Below are 20,415 nucleotides of genomic sequence, written 5' to 3'. Positions count from 1 at the left end.
GTTCACAGAAACCCAAAGCTCCAGATTCTGGCGTGATTTTGAGATCTCACGGGCTGAAAGAAATCCAAGGCGACCCTCACATTAGCAGCGCGTGGGCTGTCGGGCTGGAGAGCTTGCAGGCACCACACATGGGCACATGAGTCACAGCTCTCATCTTCAGCTCTCCTGCCTTCCGACCTCTCCTTATTAGGATGCCTCGGTTAGTTTCTGCTTCACCAGCGGCTTCTCGGGCGGGAATTTCCAATTGTTTTAATCACCATTCGTTATTCGCATATCACAGGATATTATACAAACGTCCCTGTTATTCCTTTTCCCTGCCATCCTATGTCTTTGTAAGGGAAGTAAATGCAAGGGAAGGGGATTCACCAGGAAGTTATCTGTTCCCAGATGTGTCCAATACAGGTTAAAAGACTGACAAATGTAATTTACAGTTTCTTAGACGGGTCAGAACCTGCTGCCTCAAAGCTGGGTGTGGTTTCCTGGGACACTCTGCCCTCATCCACTCTCTCCGCCCAACGAAGATGAGCAGAATAGCTCCCAGCCAGGGACTGGACACAGCCTGGGCACCAGGAAATACATATGAAGACCCATGGGACGAATTCCCAGGATGTCGAGGACTCAGACTCAGGAACCAAGCAGTACGACTGTGAATCAGCGTGGCCGATCAGTCACAGTCTGTGTGGGAGTCAGATTCCAAAGTAAGCCCATGAGGAGATAATCACTTCCAGGGAAATAACCCTGTCCTCTCTCAGGAAGACGTCACACTGCAGACCCACATCGCTCTCTCAAGGAGTCCATGGGGCTGTGGCTGGTGTCTGCTCCCCCACGGAGCAGATCCCCGCTTCTCAGACTGAGCACCAGATAAAGCACTGATTTGATTTTAGGGACCAGGTTTGCAAAACCCTATTTGTTAAACTGTGGATGCACATATCATGAGAGCTGGAGGAAGGGATACCAGCAGAAGGGCTGGCGATTCACCCTTCCACCCTGCATCCACCTCGTGGGGACACTCACACCATTTGCATGATTTCTCCCACCTACTCCCTGCGGGAGGTAATTGCTGAATTCACAGAAGTTGAATGTACGTTTGCCTGTCTGTCTACTCCACCAGACCGCATCAGATAGTCAGCAATTTGAGGGCACCAAGGAAGGTCAAGGTACTCTGAAGATGCTGAGGTCAGCTATTAACTGTCTGGGGGTGGTCAAGGAAGATTTCACAGAGGAAACTTAAGATGGGTCTAGAAAAATGAATAAGGAGTTTGCCTATAGAGAAACAGGTGTTGGAAGGAAAGGTAGAGGGAACGGCAGCTGCAAAGTCACAGGTGTGAAGAAGACAGCTTCCTTATAGCCACTCCAGGGAGTCTGGTTTGGCCAGAGGGCAAGGAAATGCGGGTAGAGGAGGCTGGAGACAGGGGAAGGGGCCAGGTCAGGAAGGGGCTTGGTTGTTGCCATGGAGTTTGGGCTTCACCCAGTGGGACCAGCATATCTTAGCAGCTTGGTGTAGTGGTGAAGAGCTTAGAGTCTAGAATCTGACTACCTGGGATCAATTCCTGGCTTGGTACCACTTACCAGCTGTGTCCTGTTGGGCATATTCCTTAGCTTCTCTGTGCCTTACTTTCCTTACCTGCAAACGGAGGTAATACTGGAATTCTCATAAGGACTAAATGAGTTAGTACCTATGAAGTGCTTAGAACGCTGCCAGGTAGTCAATCGATGTTAGCTGTTACTGTTGATATTAGTAATGATAGATAGCACATTACAACTACTGCTACTGGGGCAGTACTGCTGGGGTGCTGTTGAAGGGTGTTAAGTAGGGAAACAACTGTAGCAGCACCTAGGCTGTCAATCTAAAGCCCAGAGTCCTGGCTGGCTGGGCTGGACTCAGGGCGAGGCAGGTAAGGTGCCTAGGGGCAAACTTCATCACACTCAGGATTATGCAAGTGTGAGTGCTTCCTTAAATTTTCCACACCTCCCCTGCCCTGGCCTGGCCCTGCCCACCGACTATTAAGGTCCTTCTACATGTGTTGACTCATGTGACTCCAGCATCCCTTTGAGGCTCAGAGAAGTGACCTCAAGTCCCTGTTTGCTGAGCTCAGGAGGCAGCTGGGAGATTCTGGTTTGACCTCAGCACACTTGCCCTCCCCACCCCCCAGGGTACCACACTGAGCTGCCCTCCCGGAAGCTGCCAAAGCTGGTGGAATCAACCAGCAGAAGGGAAGGAAGTGCTGCCATTGTTATGAAGTACTTGGAGTCGTTGGCTGACACGGAGGGCCTGAGCATCAGCACCAACGTAACCCATCTGAATGGGGCCTGCTGTGACGAGGGGGTGCCAGACTCTCACACTACCAAAGTCAGAGTGTTATTAATCCAGTGGACCTGGGGCAGCAAGGCCTGCAGGCTGTGGAGGAATAAATGGTGTAGACACACTAAATCTCTTTGACCAGGTCTGTTTACAGACTGGTAAACCGACGGGAAAGTCTCACCAATGGCAGGAAGACCAGACTTCTGCCTGCCTGGAAATAGTTAATTTCCCACATTCACATCAAAAAGAACCACAAGGCAAGTTGCTGTTTCAGAAACCTATCTGCCTTTCTTGGGTGAGAAGCCTTTGGAGTCTAGATACCAGGCCAGTCTTAATAATAACACTGAGTACTTAGTATGTGCAGGGTCCGTGCTTGCACTTGATAAGAATTTATAAATGCCCACAGCCACCCCACAGAGCAGGTTCTAATGTTAATCCACATTTTAAAGATGACGAAACCGAGGCTCAGAGAGGTCAAGTAACTTGCCCAGGCATGTATGATTAGTAAGAGGCAGGGCCAGATTTGTGCCCGAGCAGCCTGACACTGGAGCTCAGCACATGAAAAATGGCTCGTCAGCAGAGCCAGCCCTGCCCAGGGAAGTCCACACATGGCCGGGAGCCTTGTGATGAGACTGGCCTATTATCATCAACAGTCAATCGAAACGGAATAAAACATTTCCCAGCTGCTGGCTCTCTAGGGAATCTCCAGGATATCAAAAGGGAAAGGTATTTGTTTAAAATGCACTTTGTTTAAATAGGCGCTTCGTTTAAAAATAATTTGAAAATGTGGTGTGAATTTAAACTGAAGACTGAAAGTTCCCCGGAATTCAAAATGTTTGGGGCCTGGTTCTTCTTTTGTGTGATTTTTTTTGGCAGCATCTCTAGGCAAGGACCTGAGAAAGGGAACCTGGCGTGTTTGGCCGTCGACGGCTCTGTAGTTTTGTGAGCCTTGCCTGGGGACTGTGGGCATGGGAGGCAAGTGGCCAAGTTGGTGGCAGAGGAAAAGCAGCCATAATTCTGGAACAAAGCACTGGGTATAAAGGGCTAGTGCCAGATCTTGGAATCTGCCAGGCTCCAGAAGCCCCTGCCCGAGGGGCTCACTTCTCAAGGCCACTGTCAGTGAGATTCATGGGTGAAATCACACCTATGTTTAGGAGAATTCCCCAAACCCCCATCTCCTGAATTTCCTTCCCCTTTACTTGGGCTGCAAGAATCCCAACCCAGGCCTCTTGTTGGCTTGGCAGGAAATGCCTCCTCCTGGAAAGAGACTCCCACCTGGCCTTCCAGGTATCTGAGCTGTAAAGCTGCTCGTTCATTGGTTTGGAGATCAGGCAGGACCTGATTGAGAAGGCACACCAATGCTCCCCCATAACCCTGTCCCCCTCCCCACTCCACCCACCTTACTCTCCTGGCTGGCTTGGGAAAAGCAGCCTCTTGCGGTAGCAGGGCAAATCTTTTTTCATTCTCTTTCTCGGAAGCAAAGGGAAGTGGGCTGATGGCTGCCCACACAGCATCCCCACAGAGAAGCTGAGTGTGGGGGCTAGGCCAAGCTGGGGGAATTCCTCAGGCTATTGTTGGAAGTATGGAGGAACAGGAGGTGACAGGACAGGGGATCATCCCACGCCCCAGCCCCAAATAGCATGTGCACCTCCCAACTGAAGAACTAGCCTGCCATTCCACCACGAGAGCGTCATAGGCTCTTTAAAGGACAGGGCCACATTTTAAGCCCATACACTAAAAACACTGCAACAGTCAGTTAACACACCAGAAAGGACTGAACATCAACTACAGTTATAAATAAAGGGCCTGGGGGTGACCAAGCGCAACCTTGCATCAGGGTGAACTGGGACCCAGGCCTGCACTGGCGGGGCAGGGATCAGGGCAGGGAAGAAGGCGCAGGAGGAGGACCAGGGCACGCACAACGGAAGCGGAAGGCCCACAGACAACTTGGTGCTGCGACTGCAATGAAGGCTGACTCAGGCCACATGACTCAAGGTAATGGTGAGCTGCCCTCCAGGCCGGGTGCCAGCACACAGAGATGCACAAGGCTGGGCCCAGCTTCGGGGAGTCACATTCACGGACTTCAGAACTCAAAGGACATCATGTTCTCACCCCTTCAGTGAAAGAGACCCATGGTTCCCTTTAAAATAGTTTACTATTTCCATAGCTCTGAGAACAATCATAGAGGACAATAAAGTTCAAAGAGCAATGTTAAATAGAAGGAACCATGGGCATTCTTAGTCAATCTGACTTGTTGGAATAGTTTATCAAAACAGGGACCATTGTGTCCATCCCTTCACTCCTTACTCTTAATTCCCAAACTCCCTAGGAAAGAAATTTATATGCAATGATGCAAGTTAATTTTCTAAAGTAACTGAATGATTCTCCAAAGTGGACACTAGCGATCAACTGTCTGCAGGGTTTGTGCTTTGAATTACTTTTTAAAGTGGTGATGGGTTTGCAGGAAGCCATCCAAACCTTCTTCTGTTGTATCTTTCCCTTTTATGATCAAAGACACATGCCATATTGGAGACGTATGTTAGAGATGCATAACAAGGTCATGGGCCCTGTCTGGACCACAATCTGGAGCAAATGAACACATCTGTGTATAAACCCCTCTGGGACTGTGGCCATTTTAAGGCTTCTTGCCGCGATAAGACCCGGACTTTAACATTTCACTCCACATGGAATGGAATTGTACTGGGTGGAGGGATGATTTAAAAGGGGTTCACAGAAGTAGAGAAATCTGCATAATAAGAGACTTTGCATGTGGGAATTGCAGAATTAAACAACAAATATAACTGAGCTTATGACCACTGCAAATAAGTCATGATGATATGCTAAATTGCCACAGGGCCAGTGTAAATCACATTAACATTTTATGAAATGTTAAAAAGATTCATTTTGCCAGACCTTGAAGTGTGAGTCATGACGAACTTGAAAGTCACTGAGGATCACAAGGACTGATGGGGAAGAATCAAAGGACAGAGTTAAAAAACCCATCTGTATGTGTGCTCAGGGACATGAACAGAATGAGGGGCCTTCCCCTTCTCCGTCTGCCAGAAGTTCAGAAGTTACTGAAATTCCCATTTCTTTAGTGTTCCCTGAGTCCTTTGCCAATGGTCTCACCTTGCCATCAGAGATTAGCTGTTCAAGTTCCTCTGATAAAAAGCTAGCAGGGAGATGGTTAAGTAAGAATCTACACACATCAGGCCTAACTGCTTCTTCTTCTTCTTCTTCTTTTTTTTATAGATTTATTTTATTTTTGGCTGCGTTGGGTCTTCCGTTGCTGTGCGCAGGCTTTCTCTAGTTGCCGCGAGCAGGGGCTGCTCTTTGTTGCGGTGCAAAGGGCTTCTCATTGCAGTGGCTTCTTTTGTTGCGGAGCACAGGCTCTAGGCGCGCAGGCTTCAGTAGTTGTGGCGCACAGGCTTAGCTGCTCCGCGGCATGTGGGATCTTCCCCGGCCAGGGCTCGAACCCGTGTCCCCTGCATTGGCAGGCGGATTCTTAACCACTGCGCCACCAGGGAAGCCCTAGGTCTAACTGCTTCTTAACTGCAGAGACCCAACCTCCTGATCACTTAGGGGGATAGGATTGGGGAGTGTGGGCCAGCCCTATCCCAGGGGCCAGGGCTGCAGCCAACTGGGAACACATCCTTCTGTTTAAACCTCTTGTTTTAGGGAGTAGGGGTTAGTACCTTTTGTTGTTGTTATCTCCAGCAATCTTTTAATATTTTTATTTAAATTTTTTTCTTCCAGTTTTATTGAGATATAATTGACATACAGCACTGTGTAAGTTTAAGGTGTACCATGTAATGATTTGACTTACATGCATCATGAAATGATCACCATGATAAGTCTAGTTACCATTGTTTACAGCAATCTTAAAGGCAGGGGTGGGGGTGGGGGTGATCCATCCACATAGCCTGACTTGGAGAGTAAGTCTTTGAATGAAGCTCTCTCAAACGACCATGCGCCAGTCAGTAGAGTGATTCCTCCAGCAAACCACGTAGCCCCATGGTAAAACAGGTCAGCAAAGGAAGCCTGCACACTCTAGGAGATATTTCGGGCCAGACAGACACATGCTTTCTTCATCCAGAGGGGTCAGGACAGCCCCCAGGAGGTGTCATGTCAATGAGGAGGGCCATTATGGAAGGTACTATGTCAACAAGGACGTCGTTATGGAAGGTGTATGTCCACGAGGATTGCTGTTACAGAAGGTATTAACATGGGAGGCGTTAAATCAATAAGAATGGACATTATAGGTGTTCAACCATCATGGATGAAATTATATCAACAAGGATGATCATTATGGAGGGTGTTACATCAACTAGCATGGCCGCTACTGGCACCTGGACAGTGCCAGTGGTGGCACTAGCTAATGATCTTAAGATAATTATGCCATAAATTCAGGGAGGTGAAAAACTGAGTTGAGGGCCCAAGAATGCTGAGCTAGGGGTTTTGAGGAGGCTGGCTCCAAGGCACATTGTATCTGCAGGTGGAAGAAAAAAGTAGATGGTTATTCCTGAAAGGGAGAGAGGCTGTGGTTCAGAGCACTTTCCCTTTCATGACCCGTATTCCTTCCTCACAGCAGGAATTGGTCCTGCTGCTAAGTGCTATTGCCAAGGAAGGAAGAGGAGGATGGGAACAAAACTCAGTTAGAAAATCCCAGAGTAATGAGGCATTTAATCATCATTCAAACTACATTCTGCCTTGCGCCTATAGCTGGTCTCCAGTCATGAATCATACATTGAAGGAATACTCTTCATTACATTTTTCCAGATAGAGGATCACTTTGCAAGTTGTCTTTTCAGAGATGGTGGGAGAACACTTTTATTTTATTTATTTATTTATTTTTACTGGGGTATAGTTGTTTCACAATGTTGTGTTAGATTCTACTGTACAGCGAGTGGAGTTCCCTGTGCTATACAGCAGGTTCTTATTAGTTATTTATTTTATACCTATTAGTGCATATATGTCAATCCCAATCTCCCAATTCATCCCAGCCCTTGATGTCCGTACGTTTGTTCTCTACATCTGTGTCTCTATTTCTGTGTTGCAAACCAGTTCATTTCTATCATTTTTCTAGATTCTACATACATGCGTTAACATATGATATTTGCTTTTCTCTTTCTGGATTACTTCACTCTGTATGACAGTCTCTAGGTCCATCCACATCTCTACAAATGACCCAACACTTTTAAAATATCAAAACAACACCATGGGATTACTGGTGATGAATGACAGAGCCGTACTTCTGTTCCAGGTCCTATCTTAGGGTTTTGCTGATGTTCCACAGACCTCAGACACCAGAACACCTGTCCTCCTCCTTCTCTCTTCCTGCCTGTGTAAGGTATTCTCCATCCCCAACCTTTATTGCAGTTCTTATACATACATCTTTTGCTGTACTTACACACTGGATGTTGTCTCAAACTCAAATGCTTTCAGGGCCTAGGCAGGTAATATAAATGAGAAAAGCCAACATAGTGAGGAGAGTCTTTATTGAATCAGAGGGTACATGCTCTACTAAATATATTGTAATTCAGCTTTTTCCAAAACACATCAAACAGAACTGGGCCAAGGCCCTCAGGCCACCCATTTGTAGCTCCTGGTTTACATGTTTGAATCCCTTCTGGGTGGTGAGCCCCCAGAGAGCAAGGAACTAGGGTTTTCTACCTCTGAATGTCCAGCATCCAGCACAAGGGGACTCCAACATCTGGGGAATGAATGGAATCTGTTACCAAATAACCCAAGACTAGGCTAGATCTTTTCAAGACATTCTAGGCAAAAATCAAATTCTCTAGGCCTGCTCAGTGTTAGGCCCTAAAAGTGGATAGGGGGGTGGGAAATGCAGCAAATTGCTTTTCAAGAAAAGCTGCTCTAGGTGGAGAAGGCAGTTTTGGTCATTAGTTCCTTGATTCCCAGTGACTTAACACTTCTACTCCATCCCTTCTACACAACCAAATTCTTGCAGGAAGCATCTGTAGACTTTTTTTGAAGACAGAATCATTGCTATACTTATACCTGGCTTTAAATTTTTTTTTTTAATTTAAAACTATTTTTAAGACAAAACTGTGGTGATAGAAGGCAAATCAATGGTTTCCAGGGGCCAAAGGGCAGGGATTGCCTGCAAAGGGGTCTGGAGGAACTTTGCAGGGTGATTGAAACGTTGTACCGCCTGACAGCACTCATCAAATAGTGCAGTTGAGTGGTGAATTTTATGGTATGTACATTATATTTCAATAAAGTTGAAAAATATATTTTACTTTTAGATAAAAAATACATGAAGCACAAAGTAAAATATGTAAGCATATCTATGAGGCACCCCTATTTTATTTCATTTCACTTTGCCAAAGGGTGGCATACCATCCTCACTGTTCTGAATCTTGTGTTTTCCCCTCAAGAATATATCTGGGGGGGTTATGCCATGTCTGTAAACTGAGAGCCACCCCATTCTTTTAAATGGCTGTGTAGCATTCCACTGTTTGGATGTACCATCATTAATTTAACCAGTCTTCTAATCATGGACATTTGGCTTGTTTCCAGTCTCCAGTCACCAGGGGAAGGAGAAGAAGATGCTCATCTGGAGTTTCAAGGTGCCAGTGGGACATACCTTCCTTGGTGTCCCACGTTCCTGGCTGGAACTGGAATTGTATTCCCAAAGAAGCAGAGATCAGGGAGGCTGGAAGATGTTATTTCAAGGGTTTGGCTGTATTGTGTTAGGATGGGCTTCTGCAAAATGACCCAAGCACTGTCTACAATTTGAAAAAAACATCTTCTTTGTCGTGATAAGTTGAGAACTTGCTCCTGACAGCCCAGGGCTGAAGTGCCTGATAAGGTTGTCAGCAACTTCAGGGCAGTTGGGCAATCCTCCACCTCTCAGCAGGGATGAAAGCAGGGGCCCTGCCAGACTCCATGGAATATCCAGCTCTGGTTTCATGGCCTGGCACATTCCAGCCCAGTCTCAGTTTATGACACTTGCTCACAAGGACAGCTGTAATCTTCAGAAGCCCACTGGGAAGTTCTTTTCACTTCTCATGTGCAATTGGGCATGATGTTTAAGTTATATAAAACCGGTCTGGTCAGTTCCTTGGCTAAAAGGAAATGTGTATGTTTGTGCGTGTGCGTGCATGCACGCACGCACTGGCGTGCACTGGTACTCACCTGCAAACAATTTTTTAAAACATGTTCTAGTGTCATTGAGAACAATTTCTTGCAGTTTTTAATCCAGCAGCTTCGATTCTAGGAGCTTCCCCTTCCTCATAAGGGCCCAAAGCTGACCGCACTGGGATAGTGGCTGAAGCACAGTATGTAGTAGCAGAGGCTGAAACAATGAAAATGTCTCCCAAAAGCAACCCGGTTACACAGACAACGGCCTGGCAGTTTGGTCCATGTTGTCTGCTGCTGAAAATTTCAATGTTCTTCTTGGGCTCAACTCAAATAATCAAAGTAATAACAATTATTAAGTGAGGAATCTGTTCGAGGCTGGACACTGTGCTGAGTGATTTACAGACGTTATTTTCATTGGGTCTATGCCTCGAAGATACTCCAAGGCCCCACTCCAGTGAGAATTGTCAGCAGGGCGGCTGGTGATAAAGACAGCCCATCACCACAGGCTGAGTCCTCCTGGGGCCTCCAGCATAGCGTAGACTTCTGGCAGGAGCAGCAGCATTTGATAACTTCACCCTCTGTGCTGCTGGCTCTTGGCCTCTCCTCCGTGGCCAGTGTGCCACTGTGCACCAGAGTCAAGCGTCTGTCTGGATCCAGATGCCCTGAGCCTTTCACACTCAGGGGCTCCATCTCACCATCTCTGCATCCACCATGATGTCCTGGGACCTCTCACCAAATGTTTATGAGTTGTTCTCAGGTTAAAAAATGTTTCAGCCAAACATCCTTGCTTGAAATAGCTTGATGTCCCCACCACCAGCTCAATGATGGAAGATAAAGCATCTGCTTGAAGGAATCTGGCACGTGCCTGGACATACACCATCCTAGCCCAGCTCCCAGCTGGACCACAAATTGTCAAGTGTTGAGAAGTCTCCTCATGGCTCCAAGCATTGCGCGACGTTACTTGGAGATGGCCAAGTGGGCAGACCCCAAAACAAAAACAACAGCCTGACTTGAACTCTGTGTAATTTTTGGATGCGGAAAGTTGATGAACGCAATTCTGGAGACTGTCTTTTATTGTCCCAGCCAAAGACAGCAGGTGGACACCCGTAAGTTTTTACAGAAGTGGCACATTTCCCCCAGAATGCTTTGATTATCTGCCATTGAGGGTAGGGAATATTTGCACTTCACTTAAAACAAAGAAAGTTATACCATTTGTGCTCATGGAATAGTTATAATTTGCTTTTTCAAAATATTTCTGAATTTATTATTTAAAGATGTTCACAGTCTAGGGTGAGGTGGTTAATGGCCTCATAGTATATTGTTGAGCTGCATTTCCATCAGGCAGAATGCATGGCCCGTCCAAGAGTACAGCCTCTCCCTGGCAAAGTCAGACTAACAAGGCTCTCAGTGGTGCCCTTGGCTTGGGCTGTACTCAAAAGAGAACTGAAAAGTGCAGATTATTTTTTAAGTACAGTAACTGAAGAAAGAACTTTAAATTTTATAAAAGTTTGTGAAGTATATGTCTGTAAAACAAATTCTGATTTTCTACTGTATTCTATCACAAATTCAGTATTACTGTTTAGAGAAATCCAAACCAAACGAACCAAGTTGGGATATTGTGAAGCAATGTGGTTCACACGGGAGAATGTGCAGGACAATACAAAGTCCTTGTCATGATCATCACGGCTACCAGCAAATCATCCTTTGCGCAGGAGGGCTCTGCTGGCTACACTGTAGGCCAGATATTTCTGGTGTAACTACTTCCTTCCAGTCTTTTTTCCTATGACTAGAGTCACACTGTACATACACACACTACTTTACACCTTGCTTCTTTCACTGTATCGCCATCATTTTCTAGTTTTTCCCCTGCAAGTATCCAGGAGTGGGGTTGCATTCCCGAAAACCCACCCACACCCCCGTCCACTTCCTCCTGGAAGTGGACCAGCAGAGACTTATGAGCACGTTCTACAGAATGAAGATCCTGGGCCCTGGGGTGAGGAAGAGAACCCAGACAACCAAGGTGTCTACCACACCCTGAAGGGACACAGAAAGCTGTGGCTCCATCTGTCAATCCACACTTTCTTTTTTCTACTTTCTAGTTTTCCCAGTCCACACACGCAGTCACTGGGACTGTGCTTCCCTCCTCCTCCTCTTCTGTCTGATTTGCATCAGATTTGGAGCCAGAAGACCTGGGCTTTAGACCTTCTTGCCCTTGCCACCTTCTCACAGTGACTTGAAGAAGTCATCTAACGTCTATAAGCTCGTACCCTCTCCTAAAAGGAATTGGCCTTGACCTGGATTATCCATTTGTTTATTCCACAGATATTTATTAAGTGCCTGCTATGAGCCAAGCACCATTCCAGCCACTTTCCTAATGGGGATTGGATATGACCCTGCCTGAGCTCTTCCAATAGCTCGCGGGTCTCCAGAAGATCCACAAATCAGCTCTGATGTAAATCAGCTCATAAGACATTAGGGCTGGTGGTTCCTCCGCACGGTCCAAGCCCCTACGTGAAAGACTGGAAAACTGAGGCCTAGGGAGACAAGGCAACTTTTCCCAAGTCATAAGGCTAACTGTTGACAAGACTTGAAGTTAGAACCAGGTGTCCTGACCCATAAGTCTGGCGCTCCTACCACTCTGTCCGCCACATTGCCAATTGGACAACGATGACTTCTTCCTGGACTCCCATCTATACTACATTTCAGTCTCCCTTTCACTTGGATAGGGCCATGCCACTGAGTTCTAGTCAACAGAGTGGCAGCAGAAGTGATATGAAACAAATTCCATTCCTGGACCATAAAACCCTCCATGTAAGACCCCCTCCTGCTCTTTTATCTTCTATCAGTTTGATATGGATGAACACAGAAGCCACACTTCTTGAAGATGGTGGAGTCAGAAAGTGGAAGGAGCCTGGGTCCCCATATCACTGCTTGGAGGAGATCCCCTGTTTAGGACCTTCTGTGAGTAAGAAATAAACATCTATTGCGTTTGAGCCATTAGAAACATCTGGGTCTGTGTTATAGCAGCTCAAAGAGTGTTACACCTTAACTATTAGACTTATCAAGGTAAAAAGTCACAAAGAATTAATCAGTCCTCAATGCAAACATGAGGACCTATCAGAGCGCAAGCCCATCTTCAGCCTTCTCAATACACAGTGCTCATGGCATTCTGATCACGGAACTGAAAGTAAATATTTGAAAGGAAATTCAAAATATTTCCCTTGCCTAAAGTTTATGATTAGCTTCAACTGGAAAGAATAAAGAAAGGAGTAAATTGCAGCCTGGGGTGGTTAAGAGCCTGTACTCTGAAACGAGACTGCCCAGATTTACAGATGGCACTACCACCTATTAGCTGGGCTCTTGGGCAAGTTGCTTCCCCTATTATTCACTTTCTTCTATTTGACATTTTCTGTACAAGCCCTTTGACCCAGTAATTCCTCATCCAGGAATTTCACTTACAGATAAACTTGTCCATATACCCAACAAAGTCAGCTGCAAACATGGTCAGTGAGGCTCTGTTCATAGCAACAGAAGATTTGGAAACAATCCATTAACAAGTGGCTGATTAAATATAACATGATGCTCCCATGACAAGGAATATTATGCAGCTGTCAAAAAGCATGACAGCTCCGTATGTTCTGGTATGGAGTTAGAACCAAGATGGATTGCTACATGAAAAAAATTAAGAGGCATATGGGACACATCCTGTACTATATACTATATTGTGCTCCTTTTTGTGTAAAGAAGGGAGGTATGTATATTTGTAAACTTGTACATGCTCAGGAACAATGCACAAGAAACCACAGCTGCCTCTGGGAGGAGGCCTGGGGTCAGAGGTAGAAGGGGACATACTCCCCTCTCCTCCCCACAGATCATTTTGTACTATTTGAAATTTTGTTACCAGGTACAGGTAATTCTTTTTCTAAGCACAGTTTTTACATTGTTTACATATTTAAAACATATACACATTACCATATGATCCAGCTATCCCACTTCTGGGTATTTATCCAAAGATACAAACACACTAATTCTAAAAGATACATGTACCCAGATATTCATAGCAGCATTATTTATAATAGTTAACATATGGAAACAACCTAAATGCCCACCGATGGAAGAATCGATAAAGAAGATGTGATATATATATATAGATATAGATATAGATATAGATATGCACACACAGACACAAACAATGAAATATTACTCAGCCATAAAAAAGATGAAATCTTGCCATTTGCGATAACATGGATGAACCTTGAGGGTATTATGCTATCAGATGGAGGAAGTCAAATACTGTATGAATTCACATATATGTGGAACATAAAAAACAAACAAACGAAAAACAAAATAAATGAACAAACCAAACAAAAACAGACATGTAGATTCAAAGAACAGAGTAGTGGTTACCAGAGGGGAAGGGATGGGGTCGGGGGTGGGGGGACGCGAATGTGGAAAATGGGATCAACTGTACGGTGACAGACGGAAAATAAATTTTTGGTGATGAGCACGCCGTAGGGTATACGTAAGTTGAAATACAATGCTATACATATGAAACTTATACAATGTTATAAACCAATGTGACCTCAAAAAAAAAATTTTAAAAACAAAAAACACACATTCCTAGAACAAATATGAACACAGCACTCAGTAAGTGTTGGTTGATTTTTCAAAAAATGAAAGAAAATGTCTGGAGTGCAGACACTGTCTCTAAGATGACCAGCAAATGCTGTCTTTAGGAGTCCCACTGTGCACAGGGGGCATGGCACACTGGTGACAGAAGCTGAGTTCTGAATTCAGGCTACCTGGGCTACCATCTCAGCATCACTACATACTTGCTGGGTAGCCCTGGGCAAGTTACTTCATCTCTCTGTGCCCCTCTATTCAGGGGCTTATAGGAGTACTTGCTTGAGGCTGGAGAGGTAAATGACTAGCAGGTCTACTCAAGAACGCCTCCTGGATTTACATTTTCACAAGAGGAAACAGCTGAGGTTTTATTACTCAAACATTGTGTCATCTATCACAGTTATTTTGGGCCAATGTCTATTTTGGAAATATGTATATTTACATCTCCAAACACAACACATTTGAAAAAAAATGTATGTTGCAAACACAATAGGCAGAATGTGAGGATCTGGTGGAGATGCCGCGACTGCCAACAAAAGGGGTGCAGGAAGTTATTACACACAAAGCAACTGTCTGTGAAGAGCCACATACAGTAAATGGTCTGGCAATCCAGAAGGGATGTCATGCATTTTACATTTAACAGAATTGGTTGTTAATTATATATGGGTATCTTCTGGTGTTTCATTATGCTTTTGGAAACTGTTGGGGGTTTGGGTTTTGTGCAGTGGGTTTTTATAGTTTGTCCCACATGAAATAGTGAGATGTAGGGCATCAGTTAGTGTTTTCATGCAGAATGTCCGGTATTTAGGGATGAATTACTGATGTTAAGTGGGAGATGCTTACACGTAAAATACTCAGAAGAGTGGCTGGCACAGAGCAGAAGCTCAATATGTGTTAGGTATTACAAGTAGTAGTTAGTAATTAATAATAAAAAAACAAAAACAAAAAACCAAAAAACTTGTGTACTGAATACAAACCCAAGGCTACAAAGAGGTGAGGAAGGGGACTTGGCTCTCCTTGCTGGTTTCTCTAAAATGTTGCCAGCTGCCCAGGAGAAGGTGATGGGCTAATTACAAGGTTGTAGGAAGTGGTTTGAAATAATTTGATTGTGGAATAATTTTTATAATTTAGAATGATAATTAAGGGGTGTGAACTTTTATTACTCACCCAGGTGGAGAGCCTTGGCTATGGCTCCCCCATATCACGCCCCATTGTCCCACCCATCTTGACCTCAATCATGGATCCTTCTGACCAGCAAACTCCCCTTCTCCTACATCGAAACCAAAGTCAGCACCACTGAGCAAAATCGAAGGCGAGGCTTGTGTTATAAGCCAAGGGACTCAGTTCTGGGTTTTTGTTTTTGTTTTTAGCAAAAAAAGTGCTGCTGGACTATTAGTACCACCTAGCTGGGGCGCTCCTGAGATTCTTGAATACCCACCAACGCCGTTCAGACCCTGCTTGCTGAGCTAGAGGGAGGAATGCTTCTCCCATAGTTGCTAGTGACACAACAATGATGACAGCCCAGGGGAGTATGGGAAAAAGGCATTCATACTCTGTTGGCAGGAAGGTACACCAGGACACCAGGACAAGCTACCCACAGGGCAACATGGACATGTGTATCCAAAACCTTAACCTTTTCTCTACTCTTCATCCCAGCAATTCTATTTCCAGAATTTTAGTCGGACAAAATAGTCAAGAATGTGCAGAACAATATAGCCACAGGAACACATTCTCAGATATATCAAAATGGGATAATCCAGCTGACACTATTTTATAACCTTAGCAACGCAAAGATAATATCATTTCATGTCATTATAGAATCTGTGCTATATAATTTTTAACGTCTTTTCACTGAACAGACCCCTATTATTGGACATGCTCTATTTTTTTTTAAAGCTTTTAAAAAAAATATATATTTATTTTATTTACTTTTGGCTGCGTTGGGTCTTCGTTGTTGCATGCGGGCTTCCTCTAGTTGCAGTGAGTGGGGACTCCTCTTCGTTGCAGTGCGCGGGCTTCTCACTGTGGTGGCTTCTCTTGTTTCGGAGCACGGGCGCTAGGCGCACGGGCTTCAGTAGTTGTGGCATGCAGGCTCAGTAGCTGTGCCTCACGGGCTCTAGAGCACAGGCTCGGTAGTTGTGGTGCACGGGCTTAGTTGCTCTGCGGCATGTGGGATTTTCCCGGACCAGGGATCAAACCCGTGTCCCCTGCATTGGCAGGCGGATTCTCAACCACTGCGCCACAAGGGAAACTCTGGACATGTTCTATTTTTAGTAGGAAAAATTGAAAGCAATCTAAATGTCCACCAATAGGGGACTAGTTAAAGCTATACAAAGGGATGGTCCCATTTTTGGTTTTACACACACACACACACACACACACACTAAAACTGTGCACCAAAACGACCAAGGTGGTTTGCTCACAGATATTTTGTTATATTTGTTGCCAATTTTTCTACAATAATTATATATACATTACTTAAAGCATTTAAATAATTTCAACTTCCTTTCGCCACATTGATAGCCTGGGAGAACCCCTAGAAGAATGTGGGGGGGCAGGGTACAGTCATCACAGACAAAACAGTAACATATGAAGTGACCCCTGAGGCTGATGGGTCAGCACCCAGGCACATGTCTGCAGCCAGCAGAGAAACAGTCTGTGTGGGTGTGGGGGTTAGAGTGGGGTCAGACTCATCAGTTCTGCCAGTTACACATTTGAATCTGAAGAATGATGAACACACACACTCACCCAGGGTGAGTGAACACGTCATTTGATGCGTACTCATATTTTTGGCAAGAAACAATGGCGGCAAGAATGGGGTCACTGACCCAGCCTCTGGTACCTGAGTGGTTCTTGGAAAGCCACTAAGTTGAGGGTTTTTTTTCGTTCTTTCTTTCTTTTTCTTTTTTTTTTTTTTTTTAATGTTATCCTACTTGAATCTCTTAGACTAAACTTTTTTTTAAAAATAAATAAATTTATTTATTTATTTATTTTTGACTGCGTTGGGTCTTTGTTGCTGCACGCAGGCTTTCTCTAGTTGTGGCAAGCAGCGGCTGCTCTTCGTTGCAGTGGGTGGGCTTTTCATTGCAGTGGCCTCTCTTGTTGCAGAGCACGGGCTCTAGGCTCATGCGCTTCAGTAGTTGTGGCACGTGGGCTCAGTAGTTGTGGCGCACGGGCTTAGTTGCTCCGTGGCATGTGTGATCTTCCAGAACCAGGTCTCAAATCTGTGTCCCCTGCATTGGCAGGCAGATTCTTAACCACTGCACCACCAGGGAAGTCCCTAAGTTGAGGTTTTAACAAGGCTCTTTTAACTTAACCAGTCTTTCATTCTTAGAAGTGGGAGAGCTGGTGGGAATACCAAACTCAAACAAACACACCCCACCAAGATGCAAACTTTCCTTTACTCTTCATCTCTGCAGTGAGACCAACATCATTTTCACCCTGCAGAGTCTTAAGAGAGTTCAGCGATTTATAAAATAAATCCACTGTGCTAGGCTCTCTGGTTCCCTCCATCTCTTCAGGACAGACGCTACTAACTTCTTGAAGGCCTCCACCAGTTACATCAACCCCAAGACTTTGGGCAAAGCAAATGTATTCTGTGACTGCTCCAACCACAAAGGGATAACCTTTAGTTCAGCCCAGAGATGTGGCCTCACAGGTCCACTTCCTAAGACCACAGGAAAGATTTAAGAAGGTGAAATGGGAAAGTTCCTGGGCTTCCCTGTATCTGTACAATGAACCAAGAGACACAGCTCCAACAGTCAAGAACTTCCTGGAAAGAACAGACTCCACTGGAGCCACTGGAGACCAAAATGGCAGCCTCTCCAGGCCACAGGGAGGAATGAGACATGTAACAAAAGCCAGTTCAGGATAGGCTGTCATAGATGTCAGTAATGCACTGATGCCTTGACTTACACCATACTCTTACTGGAGGAGTTCTCAACTGTTATCACAGACAACCGGAAACATCTCAGACAATTCCCAGAGTTTCAAGACAGCTCCCAAGTGTGATGGGCACACTTTTTTTCTCACACATACATTTACACCTATTTTCATTAGCTAAATTACTCTTTATTCTTAAACTGACTTCTTCTTCAAGGGAATCTTGAAAACTCAGTCCAACTTACAATAAACACAGTAAATATTTTCAATGTCCCCTCTTCTGTGCAGCAATATGTCACCTCACTGCTGTTGGAGAAAAGAACCAGGAAGCTTTCCTGTCTCGGATTTGTCATGATGGCAATTGCTGGAACGCCCAAGTTCAACTCATCTGCTTAGATTGATTCTTTAACTTAATTTCCTCTAATTTACCTGCCTGCCAAACACAAACGTCCCCTTAGATGAAGCAAAGGGTAATCAAAAACCCAAATCGCTTCCTCGACAGCTCTTTTAAAAACACAAAACTCGTACTAGTCTCAGGAAAGGCCTCAAGTCAAGTTCATACATGAAGAGACCAGTACGGTTTTAATACTTCCAGGGCCCACAGGACACCTCCTCGTAGGCCCAGGTAGCTGGGATGTGGCGGTCCCTGCCCCCCACCGGAACTCGGAATTCCCACACAACTGTGGACCGCCCCCTCCGCCGACCCCCTTCCGCTGTCCAAGCCCACTACCCACAGGTGCGAGGGGCGGGGGCGTGCAGAGCCTCCGCGGCACAGAAGCGCTTTCATTTTCGGATTAATGTTCCTGAACTTCGGGAGAGCGAGAAAGGAGCGGACGGACAGGGAAAAAGGTGAGTAAAAAGGTGGGACGTCGTGGCGCCAAACCACCGTTTTCTCGCCCCGTTTCTCTGGCCCAGGCGCTGAGGTAGAGGGTGCGCCAGAGAGGGAAGTTCCCTCCTCACGCCCAGCCCGGCGCCATCAATAATCCAGGTAGAGCCCCCGAGCGCGCGGCGCGCCACCTCAGCGAGGTTCCCCGGGCCTGGCTTCCGCGCGCCCTTCTCTCCTTCTTCTCCGCCAGCGCCCGGCTCGTGGCCCCGACCACCGCGGTGCTCCCCGCTCCGGGACACCTCCACTTGCCGCGGTCTGAGCCCTGGGCGAGGTCGCGCGGAATCCAGGAGGGTACGGCCACCACTCCCGACGCGGCACTCCCCGGAGCCGGGCTTCCGGGGGGGCCCAGCCGTCCGTGCGCCCCGCCCGCTCCCCCCCCGCCCCACCGTGGCGGGCGGTGTAGACCCTCAGCGCCCAGTGCCCCCTCAGCGCCCCGCGCACCGGCAGCGCCGCACTCACCCCCTCCGCGGGACAGGCGCGCAGCGCCCAGCAGCAGGACCCCCAGCAGTGCGACCGTGACCCTGCAGTTCAGGCCGGCCATGGCTCCGCGGCGCCTCGGTCTCGGCGGGGAAAGCGACTGTGGCCCGTGATTCGGAGCGGCTGGCACGAGCTTCTCTTAGTTCCGTCCCGTCGCGCTCACCTGTGCGCGGGGCGGACTGGCCCTGGCTCCGCCCAGCGCCGCGGGAGCCCGAGCTGGCTGGGTCAGTCCCCTCCTCCCTTTCCTCCTCCCCTTCCTGCCTCTACACCCGCCTCTCTCGTCCAGAGCAGTGGGACCTGTAGCCACCTTCCCGGGCCCAGCTGCCGCCCCTCTCAAGACTTTGTCTACAGGCGCGAAGGTCGCCCTTGGGGAACCCAGTCAGGCCTCCTTTTACTTTCCGGGCGACAAAGGAGGCCAGTGTGCCGCGCATTTTTCCGGAGAATCATGTCTGTGGATCACTCAAGCCCTGGCTTCCCCCTCTGCTTCCTGATTTGGGCTGGAGGCTTGCTGGACTTTAACGCCGGTGCTACAGCTAATCTTTGCAAAACTGTGAGCCTGAGGCCAACTCCAGGCACTTCACAGACAGTATTTCTAATGCTCACAGCCACCCTTCCATATAACAGTTGAAACAGATTTACTGAGTCACTCAACCTGCCCAAGGTCACCAGGCCAGTTAGTAATTTATGGAGGCAGGATTTGATAGCCCCGGAAGGGGTTTCCACAAACGGGGTTGCTTTGTTACATTTTTGAAGAGTGAATGAATGAGTGAATAAATGCATGAGGCTGGAGAGGGCCAAGAGAGGAAACCTGAACAGGTCCACAGAGGCCCCTTCCTTGAGTTGTGAATAGTATGTATGGGACTAGTGTGAGGCATTTACTCCAGTCGTTGGGCTGTAAATCAAGTGGCGCTGGGTATCTTTCCCTCCTCCCAGCTGCTGGTGTGCCATCTTTCTCTGGTTTCCGAGGTCCTATGGATTCTTCTTACCCCCTGCAGACCACACACCATATCCAGGGTCACAGGGCCACAAGGAGAGGCAATGGATGGTTCAGGGACTCTCAGCTAGCAGACCAAGGTTCTGCCAAAATGACTCCAAGGGCCCCCCTGGGTCTGTCTGTGCCAGTGGGCAGCCAGAGGCT

At 46.7% G+C, this 20,415-nt stretch overlaps 1 protein-coding gene across 3 annotated transcripts in view; it reads right to left on the bottom strand.

Moving 5' to 3' along the window:
* Positions 1-19,528, bottom strand: part of CDCP1 (CUB domain containing protein 1) — a 62,273-nt gene extending 42,745 nt beyond the window's left edge. The window contains exon 1 of one of the 3 annotated variants that reach the window (XM_082347370.1): positions 19,260-19,528. In XM_082347370.1, coding sequence (XP_082203496.1) covers positions 19,260-19,341 — 82 coding nt within the window. In that variant the 5' untranslated portion in view covers positions 19,342-19,528. The remainder of the gene's footprint in view (positions 1-19,259) is intronic. The other 2 variants (XM_082347369.1, XM_082347368.1) reach the window with 2 other exon arrangements.
* Between the last annotated feature and the right edge of the window lie 887 nt (positions 19,529-20,415).

This window comes from Balaenoptera borealis, assembly GCF_965194805.1.
Source record: "Balaenoptera borealis genome assembly, chromosome: 12".
In the NCBI taxonomy this organism is placed as follows: domain Eukaryota; kingdom Metazoa; phylum Chordata; class Mammalia; order Artiodactyla; family Balaenopteridae; genus Balaenoptera; species Balaenoptera borealis.
Note: the sequence above shows the minus strand (reverse complement) of the source record. Positions and strands in the feature narration are given on the sequence as shown.